At 42.1% G+C, this 13,897-nt stretch overlaps 2 protein-coding genes across 2 annotated transcripts in view; one reads left to right on the plus strand and one right to left on the minus strand.

Moving 5' to 3' along the window:
- Positions 1-13,897, plus strand: part of LOC139465496 (nociceptin receptor-like) — a 50,837-nt gene that overhangs the window by 5,521 nt on the left and 31,419 nt on the right. The gene's annotated exons all lie outside the window — the stretch shown is intronic.
- Positions 656-1,375, minus strand: LOC139465599 (protein LIAT1-like). Its single transcript, XM_071247308.1, has one exon. It carries the CDS (start codon positions 1,373-1,375, stop codon positions 656-658), a length of 720 nt encoding a protein of 239 aa, XP_071103409.1.

Below are 13,897 nucleotides of genomic sequence, written 5' to 3' on the forward strand. Positions count from 1 at the left end.
TCTTTTATGGATCATTGTTACGTGTCGATTCCCAAATTGAAACACTATGTTATCCTTGATATCTGTACGTAAAATAACAACTGGGGTATACAATAAAAAAAATTGTTGCAAAATTAGTCCATACAAATTACAGCACAGCAATTACAATGACAGCACACACTAGAGTGGCAGTGCAATATTCAATGATAGCAAAAGGCAGTGACAATAATACATATTCACTGAGAGGCGACAGGGATGAAGCTTCCGAGATTAACCAGGCAGGGAATCCAGGCATTTCAGTGATCTTCATACGAAGTGTGGGAGACGAAACGTGTGAGAGATACGAGATGTGTAAGATATACGAGAGGCACGCTCTTGTCCGCTCATATGCAGTCTAACTACCTACTGGAAATTTTCACACAGTGCCATTAAAAGCATAGACTATTCTATATGTTTCTATTACATTCTACCGCAGTCCACGGTGTACCTGAAGTTTACAAATGACACCAGTATCTAAACATAGTAATTACCTCAAAACTGCTTACATGAAACAGTACTACATTTATGGCAACTAATCACTGTCCAAATACAACAATGATCTTCTTCCAAATCTCAACAGAAACAAGTAATATAGTTACAATCATTCTTCAACAATAAAATACATTGTCATATAACATCACGACCCTTCGTTCGACCCATAGTAGTAGCTTTCAACAGCACTAGAACCACAGTCGTAGCCTTCAACAACACTGGACCCACAGTAGTAGCCTTCAACAGCACTAGACCCACAGTAGTACCCTTCAACATCACTGGACCCACAGTAGTAGCCTTCAACAGCACTAGACCCACAATAGTACCCTTCAACATCACTGGACCCACAGTAGTAGCCTTCAACAGCAGTAGACCCACAGTAGTAGCCTTCAACAGCACTAGACCCAAAGTAGTAGCCTTCAACAGCACTGGGCCCACAATAGTACCCTTCAACATCACTGGACCCACAGTAGTAGCCTTCAACAGCACTAGACCCACGGTAGTAGCTTTCAACAGCACTAGACCCACAGTAGTAGCCTTCAACAGCACTAGACCCACAGTAGTAGCTTTCAACAGCACTAGACCCACAGTAGTAGCCTTCAACAGCACTAGACCCACAGTAGTAGCTTTCAACAGCACTAGACCAACCGCAATAGCCTTCAACATCACTAGACCCACAGTAGTAGCCTTCAACAGTACTAGATCTACCGCCGTAGCCTTCAACAGCAGTAGACCCGACACAGTAGCCTTCAACAGCACTAGACCCACAGTAGTAGCCTTCAACACCACTAGACCCACAGTAGTAGCTTTCAACACCACTAGACCCACATATGTAGCCTTCAAGAATCACACATGTGTCAGGCATGTGGCTTTCAAGAAAGTAGCCCACGTCTATGACGTCCTACAGATGCCGCTTTCCTCCCACGTCCCGCTGTGTTATGACCTCCTGTGTATGACGTGAATAGTCCTCCAAGCGTCATTAACCCATTGCAATCATTCTGATGCGTAATGATGGAGTTGTGAACAAGTTATTAAATAATTGTGACGTTACTGCGGAGACTAAAAGTTTTTAGAACCAACAATCTGATAACTAAGAATCTATCAGTAATATTCACACATGGTGCAATTTTATTATTACGCAGTGATGGCCTCATTAGGGTCGTCACATCGATAGAGTACACCCCCATGAATTACGTGTAATGACGCTTAATCCCATCTTTTCCTTGCGGTAATGATGTAGGGCCAAGCGAACACAGCACTGAAGATGTTCTACCGCAGTGTTCTAGACTCTTGCCCATGGGTATAGGAGCATGTACGACCACCATGAGGCTCTTTTCTATCCACGGAATTGATGGTCTGTGAAGAATCTGTAGATGCTAAAGAGCATGTAGATGTGCCTGTCGAAAAAGAGAAAATAAGAACGTGCCACAGTTTTCCCAACCATTAGTCGCCCACTTCCGATAAATCCTTCTCGTATGCCTACATTAGCAGATGCTTAATCTTTTGCTTCATAATGACCCCAGCACAGTGCTCATGCATGGGAGATGAACGTTCTTCTTTCCCATTAGCCTTTCAAATCGGAGTAGGCAAAAAGGAAGAAGACGACCTTACTCGTCGCGTGAAAATGTGTGTCAGTTCCGCAAACGTTTCGTTGACATACTTCCGCTGTACACACACTGTAAAACTCTGTTTAGGTCTGAATACAAACTTAAGCGGGTTACGTGTCCCATAATGCTGACGCGTGTAGATTTCGGATTGTGTTTAACTGCGAAACGTGTTAATGATGTGAACGTGGTTGAGATTTGTACCCGAGTATTGTCCAGGTATATCGACTACATTTTGTTGATTTGTTTATTTGTTTGTTGCTTAATGCCACAATCAGCAATAGTCCAGCCATATGACAGCGGTCTGTAAATAATCGTGTCTGGACCAGACAATCCAGTGACTAACATCATGAGCATCGATCTACTCATTTGGGATACGATGACATGCATCAACCAGGTCAGCGAGCCTGACCACCCGATCCCGTTAATCACCTCTTACGATAAGCATAGACGTCTTATACGGCAAGCATGGGTTGCTGAATACCTATTCTACCCCGGCTCTTCTCGGGTCAAATTCAGTTGAACAACCAATACGTCCAGAAAGGGGGTACAGTCAGACACCTTCACTTGTTTCTGGTTGTTGCTCGGGTAACAGAACATTTGTCTATATAATGATGGTTTAGACCAACATAATCGAATTTCTAAACTAAACTATTCCCAGATGGTCTATAAACGCATGAGTAAATCTGATCCCAGGTGATCTAAAGCATGAGTGCGTTGAGGTGTATCGATACAGTGGAAGACGCCACGTGAGACCCTACAGAGGATAAAGAGTTAAATAAAGAAATGCTAATTAATCCAATCCACTCAGCTTAAGCATCCTAAGTTGTAAACTGACTATAAATACCATATGAAATCTGTTTCTCTCCAGTGTCCTAACGCTATGACAAGGTAATCGAGGTTGTTTGACGTGTTAAAAACACTGTTTGTGGAGGCAGCGATCACAACGAGCAAGGCAGATCTGTCGGAAAACCTAGATTTAATGTACTATTGTACTTAACTTCAACGATCTGGACGATACTGTTAGACACAAAACTATTCTGTTTTTTAAACAGAACAAACCTCTTCAACTGTACTCTTCTTCTTCATTTTCAGCTTGCAAACAGATCGCCTTTGTTTAGGAATAATATTGGCAGAACTTCCGGGAGGGGATGTAACTTCTCCAACTATTAGTGTTTTATAACCATGTTCAAGTCCCTTTTCAGAATTTATTCTATTCTACAAATCTCTTCAACTCGTGAAATATTTCTAAGGTAACTGAATATTATGCTACAGTTACAGACCGTGTACAGATATGTTGTCTCTACTGTAATGTGACTATTTGTATGCGTTCGGGTTTGCTTGAAAATAGTTTGTGACAATGGCAGTGTGACTGTGACAAACATGTTCTAAAATTCAAGAAATCAACGTCTATTTTAATAATTAAAACAACCGTTAGTATTTTCTGTAGAGAAACGTCGGACATGAGTTTTAAGGTCACGACGTTGTTAACCTCATGGCATATCCCGTTATCATAGTGAAGCACCAAGTGCTCACGCAAATCTCCACGCGTCATGCCCTTGCAGGTTACACAAGCCTCCTTCTCCCATCAACAGACGCTCACGTACCTTCATCCACCCACCTGTCAATCCATTCCCAGGTCAGCACCAACGCACTTGATCACCCCTTCCATTCATTCACACCTCCAGTCAGGTAATAATTGATACACCTGTCTAAGTCCCGCGTCCGCCCAGATATTGCTCTTACAATCTATTAATCTATCTCATTTTCTACACACCTGTCTTGAATTATCGACGATATCGGAAGCATTATTCAATAAATTGTTTGATAGGTATTACTTGGAAGTTGGCGGATGACAAAGTAGATACAATTTGTGGATAACAACTTCTTTATTTCCTGTAAAGGCGACGTTGCTGGATATATACTTATACCGTTGTCAAGCAAGGCTGAAAAATGAACATGGAACAGAATATATATAGTAGGTGGTTGATTAACATTCTGTACCAAGTTCATTATTCAGCCTTGCTTGACAACGGTATAAGGATCTATACCGAAACGTCGCCTTTGCAGTAAATAAAGAAGTTGTTATCAATAAATTGTGCCAACCATGTCATTAGGGAAGACAATGTATGGATGTCAACTTCTTTCTTTTGAGGAACACAACATATAAAGCAGTTAACATCCATAAATTCTCTTCCTTATGTGTATCACTTCTAGATGCCCTTCAAAGACTTGATACCGTGCCATTATTCAATAATTCGCCTATATGGCAAAGGGGCATCAACACCATATGCTTGTCCATTGCCTTTGAATCAACAAATAATTTCATTATTTTAGGACGTGCAACTAAAGGTCATGTATGAAAACGGATCATGCTGTGATTGTGGCAGTGGCGGTGAGCAGTCCGTCCTCGCATTGCCGTGCTGACGACGCTTCAATGGTTACCCTTAAGTTACTCTGCCTTTACAAATTCAGGCCTTTTCCAGTGACACCGCTAGGCTACAGGATGCATGACAAGATCAATTGATTGTGAATTACTTGGTGTTTTGGCAGGGCGCGGGGCATGCACCTTGGGGCAGAAATTGAGCGCGAGTTATTTCCATGAATGTGTAGTCTCGATTCTTGAACATCACCTCAAGTCTAGACTGATGCGGAAGAGATCCTATGACTCGAGAAGGGATTTACATATCACCATTTTTTTAGAATCGTCGGATAGTCTTAAAGGCAAATTACCCGCCAACAGTGTGTATTTCGTTAACTTATTCGTAGTGGAAACGTTCAGGTTCAAGTATAATTGTGACCTCTTTCATGAAGGTCCGTGAAACTGATGCCGGGGAAATCTCTCCTTTACGTTTAGAGCTCGAAATTTGATTTGATTTTGTTCAGCTCTTCAGCCAATGGAATCCTTCTGACATCACTATCCCTAACCATGACCCCTATTCCTTGTTATTTGGAAAACATGCACGAGGAGAAAGGGCCTACAAGGCGGGCACTATCTTTTTTCGTTGTAAAAAAATGTGAGATTTAAGGAAAAACTGTTTGCAGTTTATAAGAATATGCATTAGTAATTTATCGTATAATATTCGCTTTGTTATGGATTTAGTTGTGTGAGAACAGTCATGGTCAGTACAAGCGCCTTGGTCAGTACAAGTGACATGGTCAGAACAAGTGACATGGTCAGTACAAGTGACATAGTCAGTACAAGTGGCACGGTCAGTACAAGTGGCATGGTCAGTACAAGTGGCATGGTCAGTACAAGTGACACGGTCAAAACAAGCGCCTTGGTCAATACAAGTGACACGGTCAATACAAGTGACATGGTCAGTACAAGTGGCATGGTCAGTACAAGTGGCATGGTCAGTACAAGTGACCCGGTCAAAACAAGCGCCTTTAGGTCAATACAAGTGACACGGTCAGTACAAGTGACATGGTCAGTACAAGTGACATGGTCAGTACAAGTGGCATGGTCAGTACAAGTGACATAGTCAGTACAAGTGGCACGGTCAGTACAAGTGGCACGGTCAGTACAAGTGACATGGTCAGTACAAGTGACATGGTCAGAAAAAGCGCCTTGGTCAGTACAAGTGTTATGGTCAGAACAAGCGCCTTGGTCAATACAAGTGACATAGTCAGAACAAACGCCTTGGTCGATACAAGTGACACGGTCAGTACAAGTGACACGGTCAGCACAAGTGACACGGTCAAAACAAGCGCCTTGGTCAATACAAGTGACACGGTCAGTACAAGTGACACGGTCAGTACAAGTGACACGGTCAGTACAAGTGACACGGTCAGTACAAGTGACACGGTCAGTACAAGCGCCTTGGTCAAAACAAGCGCCTTGGTCAATACAAGTGACACGGTCAGTACAAGTGACATGGTCAGTACAAGTGACATGGTCAGTACAAGTGACACGGTCAGTACAAGTGGCATGGTCAGTACAAGTGGCATGGTCAGTACAAGTGACACGGTCAAAACAAGCGCCTTGTTCAATACAAGTGACACGGTCAATACAAGTGACATGGTCAGTACAAGTGGCATGGTCAGTACAAGTGGCATGGTCAGTACAAGTGACCCGGTCAAAACAAGCGCCTTTAGGTCAATACAAGTGACACGGTCAGTACAAGTGACATGGTTAGTACAAGTGACATGGTCAGTACAAGTGGCATGGTCAGTACAAGTGACATGGTCAGTACAGGCGCCTTGGTCAATACAAGTGACACGGTCAGTACAAGCGCCTTGGTCAATACAAGTGACATGGTCAGTATACGCGACATGGTCAGGAGAAGCGCCAGGGTAAGTACAAGTCAGTGTTTATTTGCTGGCACTGTGGTTCATTTTTTCACAGAGGTGTATGTGTTGTTGACAACATCTTGCGCACACATATTCAAATTTAAAAGAAACTGTTTGGTATTGAGGTAAAGAAATAACAAAACATGCAAGATATATTTAATAACAAGATGATGCGAAAGGCAGGTTATATCGTCTCTACGCTAAACATGAAAAATAACAAATCGGTTTTAGAGTATGTAACACAAACTAAAAGGAGCCAGATGTCGCATTACACTTGAACAACTTGACACTTTTATAGTGAAGTGATGGTAAAGTGATGGTAAAGCGCTGTTTATTGTGAATCGTTTATCTTTCACGTGAAGTGTTACTACAACAGCTTCATGTTGTTTCGCCCTGCAACTATATTAAGTTCAAGTTTATTGGATCACATGCCGGGGACGTATGTGTTCGTGTCTTATTGGAGGTTTTAGTCCCAAGTTCCAACCAGGTAGGATATTATTTTGGCTTTTACATATGGATCTGTTTCTTGTGTCAACAAGAGTTGTGCTCTCTTGAAACTTCAGTGAAACTATTTGATAACTTTTTGATAGGCGTGATGTTTTGTTATCTATTCTTGGAACTGTTTGATTGGCATAACGTTAGTTATCTGTTCTGTGGAGATATTGCAGTCGGTCTGGTGAACTGAACCTTGATGCAACAACACTTGAACGAATTGTGAGCCACTCAGTTGTATTTAGAACAGGACTAATGACCAGTAGAGATGCTGGTACACAACTGATTACATTGACAATATGTTTGAATCACACCTCATGGAAGCTAGACATCTCTATCGGCTAGGCATTGATGGATGTGGTAGTTGCAAATTAGCCTTCCTTCAACTGCTACAACATGTTTGCTACTGGTGGACAGCTGCATGGGCAACGTCAGATGAATTACTATGGCTGTCAGTATTGCCTAAACAAGAGACACATCATGCTGCATATACACATATGGGGTGTGATGTTTTGTGTGAAATTGACAGCAGGTGTCTCCTTACAGATGTTGATGTGTCAGGATTTAGGTTTAAATCCTCGGAACTTCACAAGATTACCATACTTCAATATGCTCTTTCGTTTATCCTTGGGAGATGATGTATACATGGAACAATGCATGTATCTGAGGTTCATTTATTCTTCCCTGATGAGCTCTAAAATCAGCGTCGATGCACATATGATGACAGCGTGTGGCAGTGCCGTTAGCAGGTTTTTGATGTTTGAGTTCTTGAGAAATATCATTTCAATGAGGATCATGTCAATGTCCTCAATGAGACTTTGGTTACTCTGACATTTACTTTGTCAAAGTAAGAGAGAATTTAATTTGAGGTTATTTGCTTTTATTCGATTTATCAAAAGTCTTCTCTGAGTTTTGAAATCCTTACAAAGACTGTATGCCTTAATGCTTTTTTTTGTATTTTTTTAATGTATTTATTTACTAATATTTATTTCAAGCCAAAGCTTATATTATTGTCAAATTTGGCGGCTATGATTTTCAATAACTGTAAGCCCCATCGACCTGAACAAGTTCAGTCCGGTTTTAAACGGACATTCTGTTCCCCACGAGCGTATAAAAGTTATTTGGACTGCATTATCTCGTTTCAAGACATCAGGTTGTCGGTTAATGAATAAATCAAAAACTCCACATAGTTTTTACTTATCGTGCATCATAATGGGTCACATGTCTCTAGAAAAAACATTATTGTAAATAATTGTTGACATGTAAATTGAAATCCATAAATATAAACCTGAAAGTTTCATCTAGATGTGTGTAAAAGCTAAAGATTAGCTACAATCTATACAACATGTAGCTCATTCCCGAACATAGCTAAGCATTCTCAAAATCGTTTTTTACTGTTTGCTTACTTCAAATTACAGTAATAACAAAATATTATGAACACACAACGGCATTTAGAAAGTGGTCAAATGTAACAAATGTTATATTTGGGATAACTCTTTTTCTTAGTACAGATGCTCGTACTCTTTTGGGTTGAGTCCCATGGATTCGAACGCACACTCCTAGAGTGAGGCACGTATTTGCCTGTACACAAAGTCAGCGATCTAACCTGCTCAGCCAAATAAAAGTCCGACAACTGGTAGTCTAGATAACGTACTTTGTGTCACCAATAACTAATAACTACATGTGCAGTGGTATAGCAATACCTCCCTAACAACTACACGTGCAGTGGTATAGCAATACCTCCCCAACAACTACACGTGCAGTGATATAGCAATACCTCCCCAACAACTAAACGTGCAGTGGTATTGCAATACGTTACCAATAACTACATGTGCAGTGGTATAGCAATACCTCCCTAACAACTACACGTGCAGTGGTATAGCAATACCTCCCCAACAACTACACGTGCAGTGATATAGCAATACCTCCCCAACAACTAAACGTGCAGTGGTATTGCAATACGTTACCAATAACTACATGTGCAGTGGTATAGCAATACCTCCCCAACAACTACACGTGCAGTGGTATAGCAATACCTCCCCAACAACTACACGTGCAAAGGTATATCAATACCTCACCAACAACTACACGTGCAGTGGTATAGCAATACCTCCCCAACAACTACACGTGCAGTGGTATAGCAATACGTCACCAATAACTACATGTGCAGTGGTATAGCAATACCTCCCCAACAACTACACGTGCAGTGGTATAGCAATACGTCACCAATAACTACATGTGCAGTGGTATAGCAATACCTCCCCATCTACTACACGTGCAGTGGTATATAACAACACGTCACAAATAACTACATGTACATGTGCAGTGGTATAGCAATACCTCCCCAACAACTACACGTGCGGTTGTATAGCAATACCTCCCCAACAACTACACATGCAGTGGTATAGCAATACCTCCCCAACAACTAAACGTGCAGTGGTATAGCAATACGTTACCAATAACTACATGTGCAGTGGTATAGCAATACCTCCCAAACTACTACACGTGCAGTGGTATATAACAATATGTCACCAATAACTACATGTACATGTGCAGTGGTATAGCAATACCTCCCCAACTACTACACGTGCAGTGGTATATAACAATACGTCACCAATAACTACATGTACATGTGCAGTGGTATAGCAATACCTCCCAAACTACTACACGTGCAGTGGTATATAACAATATGTCACCAATAACTACATGTACATGTGCAGTGGTATAGCAATACCTCCCCAACTACTACACGTGCAGTGGTATATAACAATACGTCACCAATAACTACATGTACATGTGCAGTGGTATAGCAATACCTCCCCATCTACTACACGTGCAGTGGTATATAACAATACGTCACAAATAACTACATGTACATGTGCAGTGGTATAGCAATACCTCCCCAATAACTACATGTGCAGTGGTATAGCAATACGTCACCAATAACTACATGTGCAGTGGTATAGCAATACCTCCCCAACAACTACACGTGCGGTGGTATAGCAATACGTCACTAATAACTACATGTGCAGTGGTATAGCAATACCTCCCCAACAACTACACGTGCGGTGGTATAGCAATACGTCACCAATAACTACATGTGCAGTGGTATAGCAATACCTCCCAAACTACTACACGTGCAGTGGTATATAACAATATGTCACCAATAACTACATGTACATGTGCAGTGGTATAGCAATACCTCCCCAATAACTTCATGTGCAGTGGTATAGCAATACGTCACCAATAACTACATGTGCAGTGGTATAGCAATACGTCACCAATAACTACATGTGCAGTGGTATAGCAATACGTCACCAATAACTACATGTGCAGTGGTATAGCAATACCTCCCCAATAACTACATGTGCAGTGGTATAGCAATACGTCACCAATAACTACATGTGCAGTGGTATAGCAATACCTCCCCAACAACTACACGTGCGGTGGTATAGCAATACGTCACCAATAACTACATGTGCAGTGGTATAGCAATACCTCCCCAACAACTACACGTGCAGTGGTATAGCAATACGTCACCAATAACTACATGTGCAGTGGTATAGCAATACCTCCCAAACTACTACACGTGCAGTGGTATATAACAATATGTCACCAATAACTACATGTGCAGTGGTATAGCAATACCTCCCCAACTACTACACGCGCAGTGGTATATAACAATACGTCACCAATAACTACATGTACATGTGCAGTGGTATAGCAATACCTCCCCATCTACTACACGTGCAGTGGTATATAACAATACGTCACAAATAACTACATGTACATGTGCAGTGGTATAGCAATACCTCCCCAATAACTCGTTTCACTAGCCTTCGGGGTTTACGGCTAAATTGAAAATGTTGCCATGTAACACTGTAACACTGTTACACTGCGTTATCGGGGTTACAGGAGCTTTGTATCTTTTGAATAGTATTGTGATATTCATTATTAAATCATCTTTGTTTAGCTTGTCTGCAGTAAAATCTGAAATGGAATGCGAGATGGCTCATTATTTCCAGTGTATGCTGGTTCTATTGATCGTGTGGTACCCATTGAACATGGGGCACTCACACAATGCTAACATATATCATTGATGAACGCTGGATGTCAATAACACTGATCCCGATACACAGGATACAATTATAACCTTCCGGGGAAATGATTTAGTAACGGTAAATCATTAAAATGACTGTTAAATTGTATTGATCAACACAGAGGCTTCGTATGTGACGTAATATTGTCATATGTCGTGTCCACTTTTCCTTGTTGCCGGAACGCGGTACCAATCTGTACTGGATGTTACATATATGTAGATTTGTCGTTTTCAGGCCATCGCAGTTTTGTCGCCAGTCGGATATGTCAATAGATTCATACACTTCCCGTTCACAAATATGTAGGAATTGAGCCACCCTAGCGTCGATTAGTCACTAACAAGTAATGTAGGGGCCACACTCTCGTGAGATTCAACCCTTCAACTATTAATTAAATTGACGTCTTATCCTCACTGCAGAAGCCTCACTGCAGAAGCCTTCTGTTCTTACTTTGTGTGTGTAATCCTTTGATAACCAACGACCTACGATGAATTACGGATTATCCTCCCCAAGTGAATAAAAGTTATATTACATTATCTATGACCTTTATGGAAATGGTATACGGCTGTGTAATTTCTTGTTTAACATCTTTTGCTGAATCAGATTCATTCGAAGATCATTGCATTGTATTTGCACAATGAATAGTTGTCAGGACAGAAGTTCTATTTAATATAAGCAGTGGCGAGGAAGTTATTATATTTAGATGTCAAATTATCTTTAAACTTCCGGAATACCTTGATCACTGTTTCGGATAGGTGAATATTATTATCCCTGAACTTTTGCTATCACCACTGTTTCCGTATATGATACTGACCACTGCTATCATATTATATGTTGTCACAAAATATTGTACTACCATTCTATTCTACACTGTCATTGCAATTGTTGTGCAGTCTATTTTATTGATTTGTAAACCGAGTTCATTTAATAATACAATTGTTGATTATATAATATTTGTTGGTTGTTCGTTGGTTTCACTCTAAATTCTTGGTTAATGTATTTTTAACGTATAGGTTAAATGATCCTGTGTAATAATATTCCGAAATTTGTACATATGCATTTTAGCAATTCCCAGTGCTGTATAATTAAAGTTTCGTTGTATTCATTGAAATTTCTGTATTCTGATTAGCCTGAATTGGGCACGTGTTATGTAAAACATTAAGCCACGCCCACCGAAGGGGACTACTTGATTACTACGGAGTGTCGTAGACCCAATATTACCGTCGAGAGAGTTCCCTTTCCGCTCCTGTGTATAGCAATGCACAGAACATTAAGCGAAATCAAGCATTTATTATCAAAGCTACACTTTGAGACTGAAGGCCGAGAAGGAATGAATGGCAAACGTTCAAGTTCGCTCGCCTGTTTTTTGCCCGCTCGCCTGGATTCCACAAATTTCATGTCTTCGGGTTTCATTTTTAACTCGCATTTTTCCATTAATGTTTGAATCTGCCTCAGAATCTGCAACAGCCGCCTTCTCCCGGACAAATTCGTTCCGGTTCGTTACAGTTGAAGTTCTCGCTTTGATTGACGGGTCCTATGAACTTTTTTTTATCCTAATCTCCGTTGACTTGATACTGACTTTGTGGGCAACAAATGCAACGTCATATTTTGTAAAAGACTGTTTTGGTGTTTCCGGGTGAGTGGGTGAGTGAGTTAGTGAGTGAGTGAGTGAGTGAGTTGGGTTTAACAGTATTCCAGTTATATCACGGCGTGTCAGCTTAATGTGGGAGGAAAGCCCGAAGTGATGCAGGTTTCAGACGTTTACCACCTCGGTGAAACCAACGAGTACGGGTTTGGTGCTGACAAACCTAGAAACATAATCGGGGCGAACCGAGATTCGAACCCACAATCATAGGTTTCTGGCGTGCCCAAGGGACGCAACTCTGCACAGCGAATCGCGGCGCCTTAGACGACTGGGCCACCCGCGCCCCCTATTTCGGATGAACAACCGATTCAAGCGATACCGCTTGGCTCTGTATCTTCGCCCAAATACTTCGCAATCAATTTTTTCCTTCCTTCCTTCCGCACAACCCTACTTCCACACACCCTCCTTTCCGCACACCCTTTCTTCCACACACCCGTCTTTCCGCACACCCCTCCTTCCACACACCCTTCCTTTCAAACACCCATCTTTCCGCACATCTTGCTTTCCACACACCCGTCTTTCTCCATACCCCTCCTTCCACACACCCTTCCTTCCGCACACCCCTACTTCCACACACCCTTCCTTCCGCACAGCCCTACTTCCACATACCCCTCCTTCCGCACAGCCTTCCTTCCGCACACCCCTACTTCCACACACCCTTCCTTCCGCACAGCCCTACTTCCACATACCCCTCCTTCCACACAGCCTTCCTTTCACACACCCGTCTTTCCGCACACCCCTCCTTCCACACACCCTTCCTTTCAAACACCCATCTTTCCGCACATCTTGCTTTCCACACACCCGTCTTTCCGCACACCCCTACTTCCACATACCCCTCCTTCCACACAGACTTCTTTCCACACACCCTTCTTTCCACATACCCCTCCTTCCACTCACCCTTCCTTTCACACACCCGTCTTTCAGCACACCTTGCTTTCCACACACCTTTCCACACACCGCATACCCCTCCTTCCATACACCCTTCCTTCCGCATACCCCTCCTTCCACACACCCTTCCTTCCGCACAACCCTACTTCCACATACCCTTCCTTCCGCACAGCCTTCCTTCCACAAACCCGTCTTTCCGTACACCCTTCTTTCCACACACCCCTCCTTCCGCACACCCCTACTTCCACACACCCTTCTTTCCGCACACCCTTCTTTCAAAACACCCTTCTTTACACACACCCGTCTTTCCGCACATCCCTCCTTCCATACACACCCTTCTTTCCGCACACCCCTCCTTCCACACACCC

The sequence above is a fragment of the Haliotis cracherodii genome, unplaced genomic scaffold, assembly GCF_022045235.1.
Source record: "Haliotis cracherodii isolate W230 unplaced genomic scaffold, xgHalCrac1.p SCAF_18, whole genome shotgun sequence".
NCBI classification, from domain to species: Eukaryota; Metazoa; Mollusca; class Gastropoda; order Lepetellida; family Haliotidae; genus Haliotis; species Haliotis cracherodii.

Bases quoted from the DNA above. Each gene is read 5' to 3' on its own strand.
- LOC139465599 (XM_071247308.1), bottom strand. From the start codon at position 1,375: ATGCCTGACACATGTGTGATTCTTGAAGGCTACATATGTGGGTCTAGT.